Source organism: Oncorhynchus mykiss, chromosome 12 (genome assembly GCF_013265735.2).
Source record: "Oncorhynchus mykiss isolate Arlee chromosome 12, USDA_OmykA_1.1, whole genome shotgun sequence".
NCBI lineage: Eukaryota > Metazoa > Chordata > Actinopteri > Salmoniformes > Salmonidae > Oncorhynchus > Oncorhynchus mykiss.
In genome coordinates, this window is record NC_048576.1 from 95754652 (window position 1) to 95778642 (window position 23991).

At 44.4% G+C, this 23991-nt stretch overlaps 1 protein-coding gene across 3 annotated transcripts in view; it reads left to right on the forward strand.

Annotated features, from left to right (window-relative positions):
* Window positions 1–23991, forward strand: part of LOC110538761 (centrosomal protein of 112 kDa-like) — a 185734-nt gene that overhangs the window by 125158 nt on the left and 36585 nt on the right. For all 3 annotated transcript variants that reach the window (XM_036939340.1, XM_036939342.1, XM_036939341.1), the window contains exon 22: window positions 20172–20234. In XM_036939340.1, the coding sequence (XP_036795235.1) occupies window positions 20172–20234 (63 nt within the window). The remainder of the gene's footprint in view (window positions 1–20171; window positions 20235–23991) is intronic.

Here is a 23991-nt window from a genome sequence, read left to right on the forward strand (position 1 = left end):
TTTAGTGGAGGTGAATGGATGGTTAGTTTGATATGTTCAGACAGAGTAGTATATATTCTGGTACGGTGGTGTTTTAGTGGAGGTGAATGGATGGTTAGTTTGATATGTTCAGACAGAGTAGTATATATTCTGGTACGGTGTTTTAGTGGAGGTGAATGGATGGTTAGTCTGATATGTTCAGACAGAGTAGTATATATTCTGGTACGGGGGTGTTTTAGTGGAGGTGAATGGATGGTTAGTCTGATATGTTCAGACAGAGTAGTATATATTCTGGTACGGTGTTTTAGTGGAGGTGAATGGATGGTTAGTCTGATATGTTCAGACAGAGTAGTATATATTCTGGTACGGGGGTGTTTTAGTGGAGGTGAATGGATGGTTAGTCTGATATGTTCAGACAGAGTAGTATATATTCTGGTACGGTGTTTTAGTGGAGGTGAATGGATGGTTAGTTTGATATGTTCAGACAGAGTAGTATATATTCTGGTACGGTGGTGTTTTAGTGGAGGTGAATGGATGGTTAGTTTGATATGTTCAGACAGAGTAGTATATATTCTGGTACGGTGTTTTAGTGGAGGTGAATGGATGGTTAGTTTGATATGTTCAGACAGAGTAGTATATATTCTGGTACGGTGGTGTTTTAGTGGAGGTGAATGGATGGTTAGTCTGATATGTTCAGACAGAGTAGTATATATTCTGGTACGGTGGTGTTTTAGTGGAGGTGAATGGATGGTTAGTTTGATATGTTCAGACAGAGTAGTATATATTCTGGTACGGTGGTGTTTTAGTGGAGGTGAATGGATGGTTAGTCTGATATGTTCAGACAGAGTAGTATATATTCTGGTACGGGGGTGTTTTAGTGGAGGTGAATGGATGGTTAGTCTGATATGTTCAGACAGAGTAGTATATATTCTGGTACGGTGTTTTAGTGGAGGTGAATGGATGGTTAGTCTGATATGTTCAGACAGAGTAGTATATATTCTGGTACGGTGGTGTTTTAGTGGAGGTGAATGGATGGTTAGTCTGATATGTTCAGACAGAGTAGTATATATTCTGGTACGGTGGTGTTTTAGTGGAGGTGAATGGATGGTTAGTCTGATATGTTCAGACAGAGTAGTATATATTCTGGTACGGTGGTGTTTTAGTGGAGGTGAATGGATGGTTAGTCTGATATGTTCAGACAGAGTAGTATATATTCTGGTACGGGGGTGTTTTAGTGGAGGTGAATGGATGGTTAGTCTGATATGTTCAGACAGAGTAGTATATATTCTGGTACGGGGGTGTTTTAGTGGAGGTGAATGGATGGTTAGTTTGATATGTTCAGACAGAGTAGTATATATTCTGGTACGGGGGTGTTTTAGTGGAGGTGAATGGATGGTTAGTCTGATATGTTCAGACAGAGTAGTATATATTCTGGTACGGGGGTGTTTTAGTGGAGGTGAATGGATGGTTAGTTTGATATGTTCAGACAGAGTAGTATATATTCTGGTACGGTGGTGTTTTAGTGGAGGTGAATGGATGGTTAGTCTGATATGTTCAGACAGAGTAGTATATATTCTGGTACGGTGTTTTAGTGGAGGTGAATGGATGGTTAGTTTGATATGTTCAGACAGAGTAGTATATATTCTGGTACGGTGTTTTAGTGGAGGTGAATGGATGGTTAGTCTGATATGTTCAGACAGAGTAGTATATATTCTGGTACGGTGGTGTTTTAGTGGAGGTGAATGGATGGTTAGTTTGATATGTTCAGACAGAGTAGTATATATTCTGGTACGGTGGTGTTTTAGTGGAGGTGAATGGATGGTTAGTTTGATATGTTCAGACAGAGTAGTATATATTCTGGTACGGTGGTGTTTTAGTGGAGGTGAATGGATGGTTAGTCTGATATGTTCAGACAGAGTAGTATATATTCTGGTACGGGGGTGTTTTAGTGGAGGTGAATGGATGGTTAGTCTGATATGTTCAGACAGAGTAGTATATATTCTGGTACGGTGGTGTTTTAGTGGAGGTGAATGGATGGTTAGTTTGATATGTTCAGACAGAGTAGTATATATTCTGGTACGGGGGTGTTTTAGTGGAGGTGAATGGATGGTTAGTCTGATATGTTCAGACAGAGTAGTATATATTCTGGTACGGTGGTGTTTTAGTGGAGGTGAATGGATGGTTAGTTTGATATGTTCAGACAGAGTAGTATATATTCTGGTACGGGGGTGTTTTAGTGGAGGTGAATGGATGGTTAGTCTGATATGTTCAGACAGAGTAGTATATATTCTGGTACGGTGTTTTAGTGGAGGTGAATGGATGGTTAGTTTGATATGTTCAGACAGAGTAGTATATATTCTGGTACGGTGGTGTTTTAGTGGAGGTGAATGGATGGTTAGTCTGATATGTTCAGACAGAGTAGTATATATTCTGGTACGGTGTTTTAGTGGAGGTGAATGGATGGTTAGTCTGATATGTTCAGACAGAGTAGTATATATTCTGGTACGGGGGTGTTTTAGTGGAGGTGAATGGATGGTTAGTCTGATATGTTCAGACAGAGTAGTATATATTCTGGTACGGTGTTTTAGTGGAGGTGAATGGATGGTTAGTTTGATATGTTCAGACAGAGTAGTATATATTCTGGTACGGTGTTTTAGTGGAGGTGAATGGATGGTTAGTTTGATATGTTCAGACAGAGTAGTATATATTCTGGTACGGTGGTGTTTTAGTGGAGGTGAATGGATGGTTAGTCTGATATGTTCAGACAGAGTAGTATATATTCTGGTACGGTGGTGTTTTAGTGGAGGTGAATGGATGGTTAGTTTGATATGTTCAGACAGAGTAGTATATATTCTGGTACAGGGGTGTTTTAGTGGAGGTGAATGGATGGTTAGTTTGATATGTTCAGACAGAGTAGTATATATTCTGGTACGGGGGTGTTTTAGTGGAGGTGAATGGATGGTTAGTTTGATATGTTCAGACAGAGTAGTATATATTCTGGTACGGTGTTTTAGTGGAGGTGAATGGATGGTTAGTCTGATATGTTCAGACAGAGTAGTATATATTCTGGTACGGTGGTGTTTTAGTGGAGGTGAATGGATGGTTAGTCTGATATGTTCAGACAGAGTAGTATATATTCTGGTACGGTGGTGTTTTAGTGGAGGTGAATGGATGGTTAGTTTGATATGTTCAGACAGAGTAGTAAATACTCTGGCTAGCCTGGTCCCAGATTTGTTTGTGTCGTCTTGCCAGTGACTGTAGGAGGTGGGAAAGACAGCACAAACATCTGGTACCAGGCTATACTCTGACCAGGCAAAACTCTGTCCCTATAGGCTATTTCCGTACTAGGTTTGGTGGTGAGGGAAAAGGACTGGCCCTAAGTATACCTTATAAGGTAGGCTAGTCTAGCGTTTACTGGAGTTGACCTCGTTCCCTTCTACAGCTGATAGAGAATTGAACATGAAGGGAACTAACTCTTGATCATGGAATATTGCTAGTGGTGGATGGTTAGTGGTTACCCATGGTTACTCAGACCTTGAGCAGGGAACGGATGACTGTTATGTAGCTGATGCAGAGGGCTGTGTGTGTGTGTGTGTGTGTGTGTGTGTGTGTGTGTGTGTGTGTGTGTGTGTGTGTGTGTGTGTGTGTGTGTGTGTGTGTGTGTGTGTGTGTGTGTGTGTGTGTGTGGGTGTGTGTGTGTGTGGGTGTGGGTGTGTGTGCATACCTGAGTGGCGTGCACATTTGTATGCATGCTTGTGTGTATCTGTATGTGTGCTTGTGTGTGTGTGTGCCATGTGTGTGTCCTTTCCTCACACTCCTCCACTTCCACCCTTTTCTTCTGCTCCAGTCTCATCCACTGCTCTCTCCTTCACCGAGACCAGCCGTGGTAAAACCCAGACAGAGAGGGAGAGATAATCAGAGTCTTCCTATGTGTCAGTCTGTGTGTTGGTTAACCCTGTGTATCTAGCTGGCATAGCTCTCTGTACTCTCATCTGGCTAACGGTAATCACACCTGGCCTCCACGGTCCCCGCCGAGGTCTGTGGTACACAAACACCATGGTTAATTTAGGTTTCCTCGGCTATGACAATGGGAAGGAAGGAGAGATGGAAGAAAGAAGGAGAAGATGGAGCTGCCAGGCCTTTCGGTGTGAGAAGATGGAGTTTTTTATCTCTCTCTCATATATGTAGTCCTAGATGTAGAGGAACAGTAGACTGTCTGACTGGTAATGTGGTTACACACTATTATGGAAAGCAACGTGAATACACAGTCAGATGTGACATTATGTGATATTTATTTATTATTTTATGTTTTTTTTCCCCAAAATATCTACAAATCTGTTTTTACTTTGTCATTATGGTGTGTTGTGTGTAGATTGATGAGGCAAAACAACTATTGAATCCATTTTAGAATAAGGCTGTAACGTAAGAAAATGTTTAAAAAAGTTGAGGGGTCTGAATACTTTCCAAATGCACTATACCCACTGGGGTATGTAATCACCGCAGTGTTAGGGGGTTTTAGCTGGGGTATGTAATCACCACAGTGTTAGGGGGTTTTAGCTGGGGTATGTAATCACCACAGTGTTAGGGGGTTTTAGCTGGGGTATGTAATCACCGCAGTGTTAGGGGGTTTTAGCTGGGGTATGTAATCACCACAGTGTTAGGGGGTTTTAGCTGGGGTATGTAATCACCACAGTGTTAGGGGGTTTTAGCTGGGGTATGTAATCACCACAGTGTTAGGGGGTTTTAGCTGGGGTATGTAATCACCACAGTGTTAGGGGGTTTTAGCTGGGGTATGTAATCACCACAGTGTTAGGGGTTTTTAGCTGGGGTATGTAATCACCACACTGTTAGAAGGTTTTAGCTGGGGTATGTAATCACCACAGTGTTAGGGTTTTTTAGCTGGTGTATGTAGTCACCACAGTGTTAGACGGTTTTAGCTGGGGGGTGTGTAGTCACCACAGTGTTAGAAGGTTTTAGCTGGGGTATGTAATTACCACAGTGTTAGACGGTTTTAGCTGGGGTATGTAGTCACCACAGTGTTAGACGGTTTGAGCTGGGGTATGTAATTACGACAGTGTTAGACGGTTTTAGCTGGGGTATCACTGAGTCTTGCAGGGTTGGAAGTAGCTAGTGTGTGAGTCCTGTTCTTCTGTCAGCCAGAAGATGGTGGTGCTGTTTATTTGTTCTCATCCCTGTTGTTCCGCCTCAACCAACAGCCTCTCCACTGTCTGGTTCTCTGCCATTTGGAGATACACCAAATCCCATTATTCCTGCTCATGGATTATATAGAAAAACAGAGGAGGGAATGATCATGTCCTGCAATCACCTCAGAGTAACAGACAGGGATGAGGTTCACCTCAGAGTAAAAGACAAGGATGAGGATCGGCTCAGAGTAACAGACAGGGATGAGGATCACCTCATAGTAACAGACAGGGATGAGGATCACCTCAGAGTAACAGACAGGGATGAGGATCACCTCAGAGTAACAGACAGGGATGAGGATCACCTCAGAGTAACAGACAGGGATGAGGATCACCTCAGAGTAACAGACAGGGATGAGGATCACCTCAGAGTAACAGACAGGGATGAGGATCACCTCAGAGTAACAGACAGGGATGAGGATCGCCTCAGAGTAACAGACAGGGATGAGGATCACCTCATAGTAACAGACAGGGATGAGGATCACCTCAGAGTAACAGACAGGGATGAGGATCACCTCAGAGTAACAGACAGGGATGAGGATCGCCTCAGAGTAACAGACAGGGATGAGGATCACCTCATAGTAACAGACAGGGATGAGGATCACCTCAGAGTAACAGACAGGGATGAGGATCACCTCAGAGTAACAGACAGGGATGAGGATCACCTCAGAGTAACAGACAGGGATGAGGATCACCTCAGAGTAACAGACAGGGATGAGGATCACCTCAGAGTAACAGACAGGGATGAGGATCACCTCAGAGTAACAGACAGGGATGAGGATCACCTCAGAGTAACAGACAGGGATGAGGATCGCCTCAGAGTAACAGACAGGGATGAGGATCACCTCATAGTAACAGACAGGGATGAGGATCACCTCAGAGTAACAGACAGGGATGAGGATCACCTCAGAGTAACAGACAGGGATGATGATCACCTCAGAGTAACAGACAGGGATGAGGATCACCTCAGAGTAACAGACAGGGATGAGGATCACCTCAGAGTAACAGACAGGGATGAGGATCGCCTCAGAGTAACAGACAGGGATGAGGATCACCTCATAGTAACAGACAGGGATGAGGATCACCTCAGAGTAACAGACAGGGATGAGGATCACCTCAGAGTAACAGACAGGGATGAGGATCACCTCAGAGTAACAGACAGGGATGAGGATCGCCTCAGAGTAACAGACAGGGATGAGGATCACCTCATAGTAACAGACAGGGATGAGGATCACCTCAGAGTAACAGACAGGGATGAGGATCACCTCAGAGTAACAGACAGGGATGAGGATCACCTCAGAGTAACAGACAGGGATGAGGATCACCTCAGAGTAACAGACAGGGATGAGGATCACCTCAGAGTAACAGACAGGGATGAGGATCACCTCAGAGTAACAGACAGGGATGAGGATCGCCTCAGAGTAACAGACAGGGATGAGGATCACCTCATAGTAACAGACAGGGATGAGGATCACCTCAGAGTAACAGACAGGGATGAGGATCACCTCAGAGTAACAGACAGGGATGAGGATCACCTCAGAGTAACAGACAGGGATGAGGATCGCCTCAGAGTAACAGACAGGGATGAGGATCACCTCATAGTAACAGACAGGGATGAGGATCACCTCAGAGTAACAGACAGGGATGAGGATCACCTCAGAGTAACAGACAGGGATGAGGATCACCTCAGAGTAACAGACAGGGATGAGGATCACCTCAGAGTAACAGACAGGGATGAGGATCACCTCAGAGTAACAGACAGGGATGAGGATCACCTCAGAGTAACAGACAGGGATGAGGATCGCCTCAGAGTAACAGACAGGGATGAGGATCACCTCATAGTAACAGACAGGGATGAGGATCACCTCAGAGTAACAGACAGGGATGAGGATCACCTCAGAGTAACAGACAGGGATGGAGGTGTGTCAGCAGAACATCTGATTTAGAAGGGGGGGTGAAGGTGAAAGTTAGAGCTGTTGTGTTGTTTGTGGATGAGGGGGGATATAACATGTTGTTTGACGTGTGTGTGCTACGGGTGATTGCATTTGTGCATACAAACGGTATATGTGTGTGTGCATCTCGTCTTTGCCGTGGGCCTTGAAAGCAGCAGCAGAGATAATGACTCAGACAGATGAAAGAGACAGAGCAAAGACTTTTGCCAGTCCCCCCAAAACATATTGCAGCTCTCTCTCTGTCAGTGTGCTTTTGAACACAACTCTGTAGGGACATTTAGAGAGGTGGAAGAAGATGAGATGGAGAAAGAACAGAAAAGAAACACGTGAAGAGGAGGAGAGAGAGGAGCATCCTCTCCTCAGCCCTGCATATGGCTACAACAAGGTTTCTCCAACTAGACCATTCTCCTCCTCGCTTCCTCCCCCTCTGCTCTCCTGTCCCATTGATCCTGTTTAAGCTCATCTGTCTCTTGTACCGCAGCCCTCTGCTCAGGCAAGCTTCCCCGGGGTCATCTAATGGAACAACCCGCAGGTGGTCTGACCCCCAGGGTCATCTAATGGAACACCCCGCAGGTGGTCTGACCCCCGGGGTCATCTAATGGAACACCCCGCAGGTGGTCCGACCCCCGGGGTCATCTAATGGAACAACCCGCAGGTGGTCCGACCCCCGGGGTCATCTAATGGAACAACCCGCAGGTGGTCTGACCCCCGGGGTCATCTAATGGAATAACCCGCAGGTGGTCCGACCCCCGGGGTCATCTAATGGAACAACCCGCAGGTGGTCCGACCCCCGGGGTCATCTAATGGAACAACCTGCAGGTGGTCTGACCCCCGGGGTCATCTAATGGAACAACCCGCAGGTGGTCCGACCCCCGGGGTCAATCTAATGGAACAACCCGCAGGTGGTCCGACCCCCGGGGTCATCTAATGGAACAACCCGCAGGTGGTCCGACCCCCGGGGTCATCTAATGGAACAACCCGCAGGTGGTCCGACCCCCGGGGTCTTCTAATGGAACAACCCGCAGGTGGTCTGACCCCCGGGGTCATCTAATGGAACAACCCGCAAGTGGTCCGACCCCCGGGCTCATCTAATGGAACAACCCGCAGGTGGTCCGACCCCCGGGGTCATCTAATGGAACATCCCGCAGGTGGTCCGACCACTTTAAGACGTCATTGGCCATCACAGAGAAGCTGATATACACAACTCCACTCACCCCCAAAATCTGTACTCAGATGTATTCATGGACCCCTGTCTGCGCCCCTCTCTTGTCTCCTCTGTCTGCCACATTGATCCCCCTTAATAAAGGTGAGACAGACCCTCTCCACACAACTCTAGACAGGCTCAAAGAAGAGAGGGAGTTAAAAAGAGAGGGATTTAAAAGGAGAGAGTTAAAAGGAGAGCCCAACAGTGTATTCCAAGTGGTTCCGTCATATAAACATGACGGTAATTGAGTTGAAGAGACTGAGAGATAGCTAGGTAGAAAGAAAAAGAGGTAGAAAATGAGATTATGCTGTCTGAAGGCAGGTAGCCTAGCGTTGGGTTAGTAACTGAAAGTTTGCTTCTTCGAATCTGTCTATGTCCCCTTGAGCAAGGCACTTAACCCTAATTGCTCTGAATAAGAGCGTCTGCTAAATGACTCAAATGTAAAGGCTGACATTAGCATGCGGTCACCCTCACCAAGCACAGGACTGAGAAAAGTGTTTAAACACCTAGCTAGATCTTCAACATGCATGTACAAAAGCACACACACCAGACCAGTGTGTGTACTTCCCAGGAGCTTCCTCTCCAGCACTCGATGTCTAACTTTCTTTGTACCACTACCACCATACCTCACGTGTCTGACCCTATTTACTGAACAGGCCTTTGGTGATGAACACACTGTATGTAGTCACGCATCACATTATGAGACTCTGCTATGTTATAATGCCTGTAACAGCTTCCCTAATACCAGGCAGACACACCCTCCTAGTCTAAGACAGGCAGATGTGTTCAGGCACTGAGTCCTCCATGTATAGACTTGTGTGCATGCGTGAGATATGTATTAAGTGGGTGCAGCAGTGCCTGTTAGGAGGAATTTGAAGTGACGGAATCAATGATGGGAGGCTGTGAAATGGAAAATGAAAACTCTTCTCATTACTGCCGTGACAGTTCAAGAGGCGCTTACACACACACACATATACACATGGTCTCTCTCTCTTTCTCTCACACACACACACACTTGTACACAGTAATTACAGACAAACAAGCAAATAACATCACCCGGAGTCCTCTCCCTCACAAATGTAACCCAAATTGCTGCCATAGACGTGTGTTAGGTAGATTCAGAGGAATCTGTTCCAGTCACTCACCATAGTGTTGAAAGGCCTATAGATCACTGAGACAACTCATACCTGGGACACCACTAGTCGTTGTTCTCTCCGTAACGTTTACAAATCAGTCTTTCGGTATACGTTGATGTTCTTGTTTATAAGGTCTTTATAATGTTCATACCAGTTTGTGGTTTCTATTATAACATACTATGTAGTATTCATAAATACTTTATGAATGCTGTATGTATGTACATAAGGTCAGCAGAAGTATAGTGTTAGCAGGTTTTATTTTGGGTTTCATCAGTTTATAAAGTCACCTTGGAGATAACAGTCATATGGAAAGTACCTAGCCCCACCCCTTTATCCGTGTACCTGTCAATCATACCATCTTTTCCACCCACTCTTACTGCAATGACATCACCTTTATGCTAGCCGGCCTCTCGTGAATCTTGTAGTATCGTGTCATTTTGTTGTGTTGTCCAAGCTTAGCGAAGCCCAGATATCTCTCTAAAACATTCCTGGGAAAAAAGTTCCATGTGGAAGAAATATCCTCCTTTACAGAAAAAACAAATACATTTCACATGTGAAGTTAATGTGATAACATGAGACAACATGTCAAATCAACATTTAATAAATAACATGTGAAAGCATGATCTCATGTGAAGTAAATGTGACAACATGGGGATACAAAATGCAATTCCACATGTGAGAGTTAGATTTTCACGTATGAAGGTTTTTTGTGAAACTGCTAATTTGACTTGATGATCACATGGTACTGACTTTTCATTATGACCCCAACTGGGATTTGAACTCACAACCACTGGGTTTGGGGTAGGCTGATCTTTCTGCTGCGCCAAAACGTCTGGAGCATTCCTCTACACATTCATTATCTATAACACATCTCTGTACTTAGCAAAAGAGTGCCATCTGCACTGCTATTTTAGTTCATCTGACTATTCTCTCATCATTGATTTCATTTACTTATTTCAGCAATTTGAGGAGTTTTCTGTTTAGTCTGTTGGTGGTGCATATTATTCTGCTTAATGTTATGCCTGAATCACTATGATAAATATAATGACTTTTCTTTGGTGTATTTTTAACAAAGCTGAGATTGACTTTACTTAAGTCCAAAGTGTAGGAATAGAGGTGAAATCAGTCATTGACACAGACATGGTGACGTAGCAGGAAGATGGAAATGCAGTGAACTAAGAGATTGTGTGTTCAAATCCCAGGTGATAATAGTTACTGTATAAATAAACATACACAATGTAATCATGTATGTCAAAGTGTGTCAAATATGTTAAACGTACTGTCTGTGTGTGTATCCTAACGACCAATGTTTGTTTGCAGGGCATCACATCAGAAATCCATATGTAAAAGGTCATGTGATCACGTGAAAATCTCATTTTGAAATATCATCACGTGAAATGGGGCTAGGAATTGCCAAGGACCTCACGATACGATATTATTGCAATACTTATGTGTGATACGATATGTATTATTGGGATTTGATGTTTTTTCAAACATATTGCTCACTATACAGTGCGTTCAGAAAGTATTCAGAACCTCTGACTTTTTCAAAATTGTTACATTACAGCCTTATTCTAAAATGTATTAAATTGTTTTTTCCCCTCGTCAATCTACACACAATACCCCATAATGCAAAGCAAAAACAGTTTTTTAGAAAATTAAATATCACGTTTACATAAGTATTCAGAACATTTACTCAGTACATTGTTGAAGCACCTTTGGCAGTGATTAACGCCCTCAGTCTTCTTGGGTATGGCGCTACAAGCTTGGCACACCTGTGGGGAGTTTCTCCCATTCTTCTCTGCAAATCCTCCCAAGGTTGGGATGGGGAGCTATTTTCAGGTCTCTCCAGAGATGTTAGATCGGGTTCAAGTCCGGGCTCTGGCTGGGCCTCTCAAGGACATTCAGAGACTTGTCCAGAAGCCACTCCTGCGTTGTCTTGGCTGTGTGCTTAGGGTCGCTGTCCTGTTGGAAGGAGAACCTTCTCCCCGGTCTGAGGTCCTGAGCACTCTGGAGCAGATTTTTATCATGGATCTCTCTGTACTGCGCTCTGTTCGTCTTTCCCTTGATCCTGACTAGTCTCCCAGAACCTGCTGCTGAAAAACATTCCCACAGCATGATGCTGCCACCACCATGCTTCACTGTAGGGATGGTGCCAGGTTTCCTCCAGACGTGACGCTTGGCATTCAGGCCAAAGAGTTGAATCTTGGTTTCATCAGACCAGAGAATCTTTTCTCATGGTCTGACAGCCCTTTAGGTGCCTTTTGGTCAACTCCAAGCAAGCTGTCATGTGCCTTCTACTGAGGAGTAGCTTCCGTCTAACCACTACCATAAAGGCCTGATTGGTGGAGTGCTGCCGAGGTGGTTGTCCTTCTGGAAGGTTCTCCCATCTCTACAGAGGAACTCTGAAGCTCTGTCAGAGTGACCGTTGGGTTCTTGCTCACCTACCTGACCAAGGCCGTTCTCCCCCGATTGCTCAGTTTGGCCAGGCAACCAGCTTGAGGAAGAGTCTTGATGGTTCCAAAGTTCTTCCATTTAAGAATGATGGAGGCCACTGTGTTCTTGGGGACCTTCAATGCTGCAGAAAGTGTTTGCTACCCTTCCCCAGATCTGTGCCTCGACACAATCCTGTCCTTCGACCTCTTGGCTTGGTTTTTGCTCTGACATGCACTGTCAACTGTGGAACCTTATATAGACAGGTGTGTGCCTTTCCAAATGATCTCCAATCAATTGAATTTACCTCAGGTGGACTCCAATCAAGTTGTAGAAACATCTCAAGGATGATCAATGGAAACAGGATGCACCTGAGCTCAATTTCGAGTCTCATACAGTAGCAAAGTATCTGAATACTTATGTAACTAAGGTATTTCTGTTTTACATTTTTTAAATACATTTTTTTTTTATTCTAAAAACCTGTTTTTGCTTTTGTCTTTATGGGGTATTGTGTGTAGATTAATGCGGATGAAAATGTATTTATTCCATTTTCGAATCAGGCTGTAACGTAACAACATTTGGAAGAGTCAAGGGGTCTGAATGCTTTCCGAATGCACCGTATCTCTGCTGCCGAGAGACAAGAGAGCCATGATAAAAACCAGTCATGGAAATAAAAGGGCTAGATCGAGAACAAGCTATAGGAGGAAAAGATGAGTTTCTGCGCAGGTACAGCCGACTAGCACTAACTAACGCTACCTAACAAGTCAATACAAGGAGTCAGAGTATCCATATATCGTCAAAATAATATTGCGATATGTAACTGTCCACATCTTTCCCCCCATCACTAATGTGAAGTGTTCCAAAAACACATGGTTCTATGGTGACCAGTATGAGTGAATCAACTCACTACTGGATAAGAGCGTATGCTAAATGACTGAAATGTAAATGTATGATAAGTTTCACGTGGAAATGTAATGTGAAATCATGTGGTTTTTCCAAAAGGGCTGTCTCCAGCATGTGATGTATACAATGCAATAAACGATATGTGTTTTGTGACTTAGCTAAGGAAACACAAGGAAATGATAAGCCTCTGGCAAACCATGATGTGGAGATGTTTTCCCAAAGCTGCCCCCTCCTTCTCCTGCAACAAACAACACCCTATTCTAAGGAAAGAGAAAGTGCAGTACACCTGTCTGTACCTTGTGTGTGTGTGTGTGTGTGTGTGTGTGTGTGTGTGTGAGAGAGAGAGAGAGAGAGAGTCTGGCCCGGTTCCAGCTGCAGATTGTTAATTAAGTTCTGGTAAGCGGTGCATGCTCCTGCCTTCAGATACACTTCCACTGTTCCTCACACACACACTTCAAAGGCAGCCTCAGCCGCTCACCGCTCCACGCCAGCCAGGATTATTAAGCGATTGAAGAGTCTGATACGGCCTCAAAGAGCCTTCAGCGCTAAGACACTTTTGGCAGGCTGTGCAGGTAGTCCACTTTAAAGTACACACACACACACTCTCTTAAAAAATGTTTGTCTACTTTAGACCTGATGGTCTTTCTGTGTGTTAACTTTGTTGTTTCAGAACAGAAACACTATTAATGTGTATTGGATATAAAGTAGATAACTTTATGCATTAGTGTAGGGTTTCCCTGTGGTTTTAGATATATACAGTGTTCTCCTATATTCCCATGAGTTTGTGTGTCGTCTGTGTGGGTTATCATAAAGAGTTTGTTTTCATTAGACGAAAACCGTATGTGTGAAAGCAGACACAAGCTTAGCCCAACAGTGGACTTTAATCAGGCTGGAGTCAAAGCAGGAACCGTCTCTATAGCAACAAAGGCAGGCTGGGGGAATGGATGGACGTGTCAGTCTGCCTGTCTGTCAGGTGCAGGAGGAACATTTAGGGCCGACAGTGTTTTTGTTCTCCTGTCTTTTCTTCTCCTTTATTTCTCTTCTGTCGTTCACGGCTGGCTTTGTTCTCTCTCTCTCATCAGCCGATAAGGCCCCTAGAGAGACAGAGAGACAGACGAGAGACTTTCAAAGCCAAACAGACAGACAGGAAGACATACAAGAGCCGTATCCGTGGTGACGGCTGCCTGTATTCGTGGTGACAGGTGTGTCCATTCGACAGTGGCCCGCTGTTCCTTTGCCGTTTGTCAGGAACTGTTAGGAGCAGGGCCAGGCCCACGGCGTTGATGGGTTTTTGGGGTGTGTTTGCTAATACAGAGCATTACAGAGAGTCTGTCTCTTAATATGTCTGTCTGTCTGTCAGTGCCACCAGAAGAGAGCTGATCTGAAAGGGTGATGTTTAGACAGTACTAATCTGTTGTCAGGACTGACCTGTGGAATCTCGCCGGTACTCTGTGCTCGAGCCATCCTGTATTTCAGCAGTGTTTCAACATTCAGAGAGAAAGAGAGAGGGGAGAGAGAGGGGGGGGGGGGGGGGAAGAGGGGGGGAGAGCGAGAGAGAGAGAAGGGGGGAGCGAGAGGGGAAGAGGGAGAGAGAGAGAGAGAGAGTTAGAACAGAACCAGTCACAGTGGAGGTGTAGAAAGACCAGACTGACACTGAACCTGTACAGACATGTCTGTGACATCAGAGCTATATAAAGTTGATGTTGAGGTGATATCTACATATTTATCTCACAGTGCTCTGTACCCTCTCCGTGATGAGTCATTATGTAGAGATAGTAATTGGTTGCTTATTGTGAAATGTCTTATCTATGTGTGGTTCTAGCTGACTGTTAATGACCTTTCCAAGTGGACGAAGAATAAAACCCAGAATGCACAAGTCAAAAACACTCCTGTCTGTCTGCCTTTATAACATTTAGTCTGTTTGTCAATCTGTCCTTCTGTCTGTCTGCCTTTATCACATTTTGTCTGTCTGTCAATCTGGCCTTCTGTCTGTCTGCCTTTATCACATTTTGTCTGTTTGTCAATCTGTCCTTCTGTCTGTCTGCCTTTATCACATTTTGTCTGTTTGTCAATCTGTCCTTCTGTCTGTCTGCCTTTATCACATTTAGTCTGTTTGTCAATCTGTCCTTCTGTCTGTCTGCCTTTATCACATTTTGTCTGTTTGTCAATCTGTCCTTCTGTCTGTCTGCCTTTATCACATTTTGTCTGTTTGTCAATCTGTCCTTCTGTCTGTCTGCCTTTATCACATTTTGTCTGTTTGTCAATCTGTCCTTCTGTCTGTCTGCCTTCATCACATTTAGTCTGTTTGTCAATCTGTCCTTCTGTCTGTCTGCCTTTATCACATTTTGTCTGTTTGTCAATCTGTCCTTCTGTCTGTCTGCCTTTATCACATTTTGTCTGTTTGTCAAGCTGTCCTTCTGTCTGTCTGCCTTTATCACATTTTGTCTGTTTGTCAATCTGGCCTTCTGTCTGTCTGCCTTTATCACATTTTGTCTGTTTGTCAATCTGTCCTTCTGTCTGTCTGTCTGTCCGTCTGCCTTTAACACTTTGTGTCTGTATGTTCTTCCTCCATGTTGTGTCTGTTGGTCTGTATGTTCTTCCTCCATGTTGTGTCTGTATGTTCTTCCTCTATGTTGTGTCTGTTGGTCTGTATGTTCTTCCTCCATGTTGTGTCTGTTGGTCTGTATGTTCTTCCTCTATGTTGTGTCTGTTGGTCTGTATGTTCTTCCTCCATGTTGTGTCTGTATGTTCTTCCTCTATGTTGTGTCTGTTGGTCTGTATGTTCTTCCTCCATGTTGTGTCTGTATGTTCTTCCTCCATGTTGTTTCTGTTGGTCTGTATGTTCTTCCTCCATGTTGTGTCTGTATGTTCTTCCTCCATGTTGTGTCTGTTGGTCTGTATGTTCTTCCTCTATGTTGTGTCTGTTGGTCTGTATGTTCTTCCTCTATGTTGTGTCTGTTGGTCTGTATGTTCTTCCTCCATGTTGTGTCTGTATGTTCTTCCTCTATGTTGTGTCTGTTGGTCTGTATGTTCTTCCTCCATGTTGTGTCTGTATGTTCTTCCTCCATGTTGTTTCTGTTGGTCTGTATGTTCTTCCTCCATGTTGTGTCTGTATGTTCTTCCTCCATGTTGTTTCTGTTGGTCTGTATGTTCTTCCTCCATGTTGTGTCTGTTGGTCTGTATGTTCTTCCTCCATGTTGTGTCTGTTGGTCTGTATGTTCTTCCTCCATGTTGTGTCTGTTGGTCTGTATGTTATTCCTCCATGTTGTGTCTGTATGTTCTTCCTCCATGTTGTGTCTGTATGTTCTTCCTCCATGTTGTTTCTGTTGGTCTGTATGTTCTTCCTCCATGTTGTGTCTGTATGTTCTTCCTCCATGTTGTTTCTGTTGGTCTGTATGTTCTTCCTCCATGTTGTGTCTGTTGGTCTGTATGTTCTTCCTCCATGTTGTGTCTGTTGGTCTGTATGTTATTCCTCCATGTTGTGTCTGTATGTTCTTCCTCCATGTTGTGTCTGTATGTTCTTCCTCCATGTTGTGTCTGTTGGTCTGTATGTTCTTCCTCCATGTTGTGTCTGTTGGTCTGTATGTTATTCCTCCATGTTGTGTCTGTATGTTATTCCTCCATGTTGTGTCTGTATGTTCTTCCTCCATGTTGTGTCTGTATGTTCTTCTTCCATGTTGTGTCTGTATGTTCTTCCTCCATGTTGTGTCTGTATGTTCTTCCTCCATGTTGTGTCTGTTGGTCTGTATGTTCTTCCTCTATGTTGTGTCTGTTGGTCTGTATGTTCTTCCTCCATGTTGTGTCTGTTGGTCTGTATGTTCTTCCTCCATGTTGTGTCTGTATGTTCTTCCTCCATGTTGTGTCTGTATGTTATTCCTCCATGTTGTGTCTGTATGTTCTTCCTCCATGTTGTGCCTGTATGTTATTCCTCCATGTTGTGTCTGTATGTTCTTCCTCCATGTTGTGTCTGTATGTTCTTCCTCCATGTTGTGTCTGTATGTTCTTCCTCCATGTTGTGTCTGTTGGTCTGTATGTTCTTCCTCCATGTTGTTTCTGTTGGTCTGTATGTTCTTCCTCCATGTTGTGTCTGTATGTTCTTCCTCCATGTTGTGTCTGTATGTTCTTCCTCCAAGTTGTGTCTGTATGTTCTTCCTCCATGTTGTGTCTGTTGGTCTGTATGTTCTTCCTCCATGTTGTTTCTGTATGTTCTTCCTCCATGTTGTGTCTGTATGTTCTTCCTCCATGTTGTGTCTGTATGTTCTTCCTCCATGTTGTGTCTGTTGGTCTGTATGTTCTTCCTCCATGTTGTGTCTGTATGTTCTTCCTCCATGTTGTGTCTGTATGTTCTTCCTCCATGTTGTGTCTGTTGGTCTGTATGTTGTTCTTCCATGTTGTGTCTGTATGTTCTTCCTCCATGTTGTGTCTGTTGGTCTGTATGTTCTTCCTCCATGTTGTGTCTGTATGTTCTTCCTCCATGTTGTGTCTGTATGTTCTTCCTCCATGTTGTGTCTGTTGGTCTGTATGTTCTTCCTCCATGTTGTGTCTGTTGGTCTGTATGTTCTTCCTCCATGTTGTGTCTGTTGGTCTGTATGTTCTTCCTCCATGTTGTGTCTGTTGGTCTGTATGTTATTCCTCCATGTTGTGTCTGTATGTTCTTCCTCCATGTTGTGTCTGTATGTTCTTCCTCCATGTTGTGTCTGTTGGTCTGTATGTTCTTCCTCCATGTTGTGTCTGTTGGTCTGTATGTTATTCCTCCATGTTGTGTCTGTATGTTATTCCTCCATGTTGTGTCTGTATGTTCTTCCTCCATGTTGTGTCTGTATGTTCTTCCTCCATGTTGTGTCTGTATGTTCTTCCTCCATGTTGTGTCTGTTGGTCTGTATGTTCTTCCTCCATGTTGTGTCTGTATGTTCTTCCTCCATGTTGTGTCTGTTGGTCTGTATGTTCTTCCTCCATGTTGTGTCTGTATGTTCTTCCTCCATGTTGTGTCTGTATGTTCTTCCTCCATGTTGTGTCTGTATGTTCTTCCTCCATGTTGTGTCTGTATGTTCTTCCTCCATGTTGTGTCTGTATGTTCTTCCTCCATGTTGTTTCTGTATGTTCTTCCTCCATGTTGTGTCTGTATGTTCTTCCTCCATGTTGTGTCTGTATGTTCTTCCTCCATGTTGTGTCTGTTGGTCTGTATGTTCTTCCTCCATGTTGTGTCTGTTGGTCTGTATGTTCTTCCTCCATGTTGTGTCTGTATGTTCTTCCTCCATGTTGTGTCTGTTGGTCTGTATGTTCTTCCTCCATGTTGTGTCTGTATGTTCTTCCTCCATGTTGTTTCTGTATGTTCTTCCTCCATGTTGTGTCTGTATGTTCTTCCTCCATGTTGTGTCTGTATGTTCTTCCTCCATGTTGTTTCTGTTGGTCTGTATGTTCTTCCTCCATGTTGTGTCTGTATGTTCTTCCTCCATGTTGTTTCTGTTGGTCTGTATGTTCTTCCTCCATGTTGTGTCTGTTGGTCTGTATGTTCTTCCTCCATGTTGTGTCTGTTGGTCTGTATGTTCTTCCTCCATGTTGTGTCTGTTGGTCTGTATGTTATTCCTCCATGTTGTGTCTGTATGTTCTTCCTCCATGTTGTGTCTGTATGTTCTTCCTCCATGTTGTGTCTGTTGGTCTGTATGTTCTTCCTCCATGTTGTGTCTGTTGGTCTGTATGTTATTCCTCCATGTTGTGTCTGTATGTTATTCCTCCATGTTGTGTCTGTATGTTCTTCCTCCATGTTGTGTCTGTATGTTCTTCTTCCATGTTGTGTCTGTATGTTCTTCCTCCATGTTGTGTCTGTATGTTCTTCCTCCATGTTGTGTCTGTATGTTCTTCCTCCATGTTGTGTCTGTTGGTCTGTATGTTCTTCCTCCATGTTGTTTCTGTATGTTCTTCCTCCATGTTGTGTCTGTATGTTCTTCCTCCATGTTGTGTCTGTATGTTCTTCCTCCATGTTGTGTCTGTTGGTCTGTATGTTATTCCTCCATGTTGTGTCTGTATGTTCTTCCTCCATGTTGTGTCTGTATGTTCTTCCTCCATGTTGTGTCTGTTGGTCTGTATGTTATTCCTCCATGTTGTGTCTGTATGTTATTCCTCCATGTTGTGTCTGTATGTTCTTCCTCCATGTTGTGTCTGTATGTTCTTCCTCCATGTTGTGTCTGTTGGTCTGTATGTTCTTCCTCCATGTTGTGTCTGTATGTTCTTCCTCCATGTTGTGTCTGTATATTCTTCCTCCATGTTGTGTCTGTATGTTCTTCCTCCATGTTGTGTCTGTTGGTCTGTATGTTCTTCCTCCATGTTGTGTCTGTATGTTCTTCCTCCATGTTGTGTCTGTATGTTCTTCCTCCATGTTGTGTCTGTTGGTCTGTATGTTCTTCCTCCATGTTGTGTCTGTATGTTCTTCCTCCATGTTGTGTCTGTATGTTCTTCCTCCATGTTGTGTCTGTATGTTCTTCCTCCATGTTGTGTCTGTATGTTCTTCCTCCATGTTGTTTCTGTTGGTCTGTATGTTCTTCCTCCATGTTGTGTCTGTATGTTCTTCCTCCATGTTGTGTCTGTTGGTCTGTATATTCTTCCTCCATGTTGTGTCTGTATGTTCTTCCTCCATGTTGTGTCTGTATGTTCTTCCTCCATGTTGTGTCTGTTGGTCTGTATGTTCTTCCTCCATGTTGTGTCTGTATGTTCTTCCTCCATGTTGTGTCTGTATGTTCTTCCTCCATGTTGTGTCTGTATGTTCTTCCTCCATGTTGTGTCTGTATGTTCTTCCTCTATGTTGTGTCTTTTGGTCTGTATGTTCTTCCTCCATGTTGTGTCTGTATGTTCTTCCTCCATGTTGTGTCTGTTGGTCTGTATGTTCTTCCTCCATGTTGTGTCTGTATGTTCTTCCTCCATGTTGTGTCTGTATGTTCTTCCTCCATGTTGTGTCTCCCCTGTCCCAGTTTCCTTCTGTTTTTCCCTGATAATTGGCAGCCGTGGCTGATTTCTCCCCCTCTTCCTGTTAAGTGATGAATGGTTGGCAGGGCATCAGAGGGAGCAGTGTGCCCCCGGGCCACTCACTGGCTGCTGCTGCCACAGGGGCGTGGAGCCTGGCACTGTGCCCAGAGTAACGCCAGCCCAGCGACAGGCAGGCAGGGGGACACTGCCAAGAGACAGGGGTCAACGGCTGTGTGTGTGTGTGTGTGTGTGTGTGTGTGTGTGTGTGTGTGTGTGTGTACTTCCTACAAACAGGTCCAATTTCAAACCTCACTGTCTTTCTCTCTCTTTCCCTCTATGTCTTGTGTGTGTCTGTATGCAAATCTCTTACTCTGTCTTTCCCTCTCTCCACTTTGTGTTGCAGACGAACACCAGGCTAAAGCAGATTGAGAAGGAATACAGTCAGAAGCTTGCCAAGTCTGCTCAGGTAAACTCTTCTCTTTTCCTGTTTTTGGCCTTCTTTTTTGGAAGATTTGTTGGAAAAAAGCACACAAACGTTCAGTCGGGAGCTGTGAGAAAAAATATCCACTCCCCCCTTCCCTCCCTGCTTAAACACAAATACACACACACACTTTTACAACACACACATCTATACCACACACCAAGTTTAACGTAATGCTGCAGACAAATTCATCTACATGTTTAAATGTCTAAGCTCTACCTCCTAGGTTTTTTCTTTCTTTCATCTCTCTCTCCTCTCTCTCTCTCTCTCTCTCTCTTTCTATCTCTCATGCCTTTGTGTAACATCCAGAGGCATCTGAGGCGAAGGTTAGCCAGGCTTTGGTCCAGGCACTTCACAGGTGGTGTGGAAATCTGGCCCAGTTAGTTAGCCAGGTTTTATACCCAAGAGGTAGACTTTACTGTTTGATTCTAGTTGTTTCACAATGTTCAGATTTGCCTTTAATCCATATATAGAATCCTATTTATGTATTTGCACCGCCTTGCATACAGCAATACGGAACCCAGGTGGGATTAGCTGGAAGATATGAGGGTTTTAGGTACTTTTAGGTGCCTATTACACACACACACGCATGCACACACACATGCACACACTTGTTCGTGCCCCCCCCCCCTCTCTTTCTCTCTCCCGCTCCCCTTCCCTGGCCATGACGTCAGGGGTGTTGTTTGATGGTTCTCCTCTCTGGCCAGGACCATATGTTTAACATTAAACCTAATCTCCTCAGACTGAGAGCAGTTAAAGCCAGAGGAACTCTCCTCTCTGTTCATGAATCAAAACCACCAGGCCATTCCTCCTCTTCTCCATTCTTCCCCCCATTCTACCCTTTCTCTCTCTCTCTCTCTCTCTCTCTCGTCTCGCTCTGTTTGGACATGTGGGAGGCTTTAAAGCTACAGTCTGAGATTTGTTTTTTAAGCAAAAATATAAAGAATTGAAATGACCGTTGAAAAGATTCCCAGATTTCAGACTGTGGCTTCAAAGCGCCTTTTAGCTGGGCAGTATAAAAAATTTAAAACAACACAAGTCACTGTTTTTATGTTTGAAAACAAAGAAGATTAGATCTATCATAATCTGAAATATAGGGGTGAAATATCATATTCCATCACAGGCTTTAATTGCTAAATCATGACCTTAGGAGAAACTATTTTGTCTTTCTCACTCTCTTTTTTTTCAATCCCCCTGTTTTGGGTCCACTTTTGACGGCGGCAGCGTTGAGTTGAAAGCGAGGTTGACAAGCAGATGTTGTGAGAAAACAGGAGCTTATGAAGTTGCACAATGCCCCCGACATCAAACGTCTCTCGGGTGGTAGTTGAAAGTTCACTCTGTGTTTACTCGTCTTTCCTATGTGGCGAGGTAAAGTTTCCGTCAACAGAGGCTCCAAAATATTAATCCTCTGTTTTGAAGGGGTGCAACTAACGCTCGCACGAGTTCAACTTCACACCCTTCCTCTGCATTCTGTTGCTGAAAGCCCCAGTTCCATGTGTTCGACAACGACTGAACCCAACGCTCTAAGGACATTATACATGCATGTGTTTGTTTCTAAGTTCAGAGGAAGTCTACCCACCATATTAAAGCACGCTATTTGTTGGTATTTGTAGCATGTGTTAGCTGCTTGACTTTCAAAGGTGTTGTGTAGGGACTAAATAGGTTTTAATGCATAGGAGCCCTGGGGGCAACTGGATCGAATGTAAACAGAGGGCCTTTGAACCTTGGAGGCTGCCCTCACTGTGTAACCCCTAAGTGTCTGTCAGAGGTCATCGATCTCTCTCGCAGGGAGAGCACTGCAGCATGGGTAGTAGTATCCCAATTAAAACAGAGCAAGCCGCCATACGTTATCCTGAGGGCACTAGGGTAGACACATGCAGTGTGGATGCACGCACACACAACACGCACACACACAGTGTGAACAAACACACACTCATACAACACACACACACAGGGTCCTTTGAGCTTCGATAATTAGCGTCTCTGAAATCCGGGCCGCTTAATCGTCTTGCTGAGTGTGGCCTTCCTGAGCGACCTCTGAACCCAGCCCGGTTTGTTTCTCTTCTCTGGTTAATGATGAGGCAACAGTGGGGGTCCCCGGGAGCTCCCCCAGCCCTTTATCTCAACACTGCTGCTGGTTGAACATGGGAAAGGCTTGTAATAACAAGTTGAATCCAGTTAGGAGCAGGAAACGCATGTTTGCTACTGTTATTATTATTTAATGCATAGAAGTACTTAACATCCTAGTAGAATCAGGCAATAACTGAAAGATACGTGATGTAAATGACAATCATGCCCTTCTGGGTGTTATGTAACTATTTGTTGCTTCTGATCTGGGAGTGCATTAGTTCACTTTCTTCTGGTTCTTGTTAAGGCCCTAGTGAGTTCATTGTGTCACACTCTGTCTGTCATAGAGAACTGATAAATGGCCAGCCGGACTCTGAGAGGCCCTGCAACTGCCTTTCATTCTGTATGTTCACTTTGAGGTGAGGCAAACCCAGCCTAAACAGAGCTACCAACCAGCCTGTGACATTAAAGACGGCCTGTTCAGGCCAATTACAGTACAGTACAGTCGGATGAAGCCCTCGATATGAGACTAGGTATAAAGGTACAAGAATAACGAGAAAGACAGGGTTAATGAGTCATTATATCATTATATTATATTATCACTCCAGGCTACAGACGAGATGCTAGAGAATCTATAAGCAAGATAATTATTACGCCCAGAACTGATGTTCCCATAATAATGGACCATTTGTTGCTTTCATGTGGCTGGTCCCGCTGACTAAATCAGTCTAATCTCTCCCTCTGCGGTCGGCTAAGTCGCTCATTCCCATAACTCCCACTCAATGAGAGGATTCCAGTAAGACTGTTGAACGACGAGTTGAGTTGAACTAATGTACAGTAAACAATTATCTGTCTGTCTGTCTAGCCTAGTGCGAGCGGTTCAACGGGCCTGAGCGAGTAGTTTTCTCTCTTCCTATTTTTTCTCTCCTCTACCTTATCTTTTCTCTCTCCTCTCTTCTCTCTCCTCTCTTATCCCTGTTCGCTGCTCTCTCTCCTCTCTTCTCCCTCTCTGCTCTCTCTCTTCTCCCTCTCTGCTCTCTCTCTTCTCCCTCTCTGCTCTCTCTCTTCTCCCTCTCTTCTCCCTCTTCTCTGCTCTCTCTCATCTCTTCTCCCTCTCTTCTCTCTCTCTTCTCTCTCTTCTCCCTCTCTACTCTCTCTCTTCTCCCTCTTCTCCCTCTCTTCTCCCTCTCTTCTCCCTCTCTTCTCTCTCTTCTCTCTCTCTTCTCCCTCTCTGCTCTCTCTCTTCTCTCTCTCTGCTCTCTCTCTTCTCCCTCTCTGCTCTCTCTCTTCTCCCTCTCTGCTCTCTCTCTTCTCCCTCTCTGCTCTCTCTCTTCTCTCTCTCTTCTCCCTCTCTGCTCTCTCTCTTCTCTCTCTCTTCTCTCTCTCTGCTCTCTCTCTTCTCCCTCTCTGCTCTCTCTCTTCTCCCTCTCTGCTCTCTCTCTTCTCCCTCTCTGCTCTCTCTCTTCTCCCTCTCTGCTCTCTCTCTTCTCTCTCTCTTCTCCCTCTCTGCTCTCTCTCTTCTCTCTCTCTGCTCTCTCTCTTCTCTCTCTCTTCTCCCTCTCTGCTCTCTCTCTTCTCCCTCTCTGCTCTCTCTCTTCTCTCTCTCTGCTCTCTCTCTTCTCCCTCTCTGCTCTCTCTCTTCTCCCTCTCTGCTCTCTCTCTTCTCTCTCTCTTC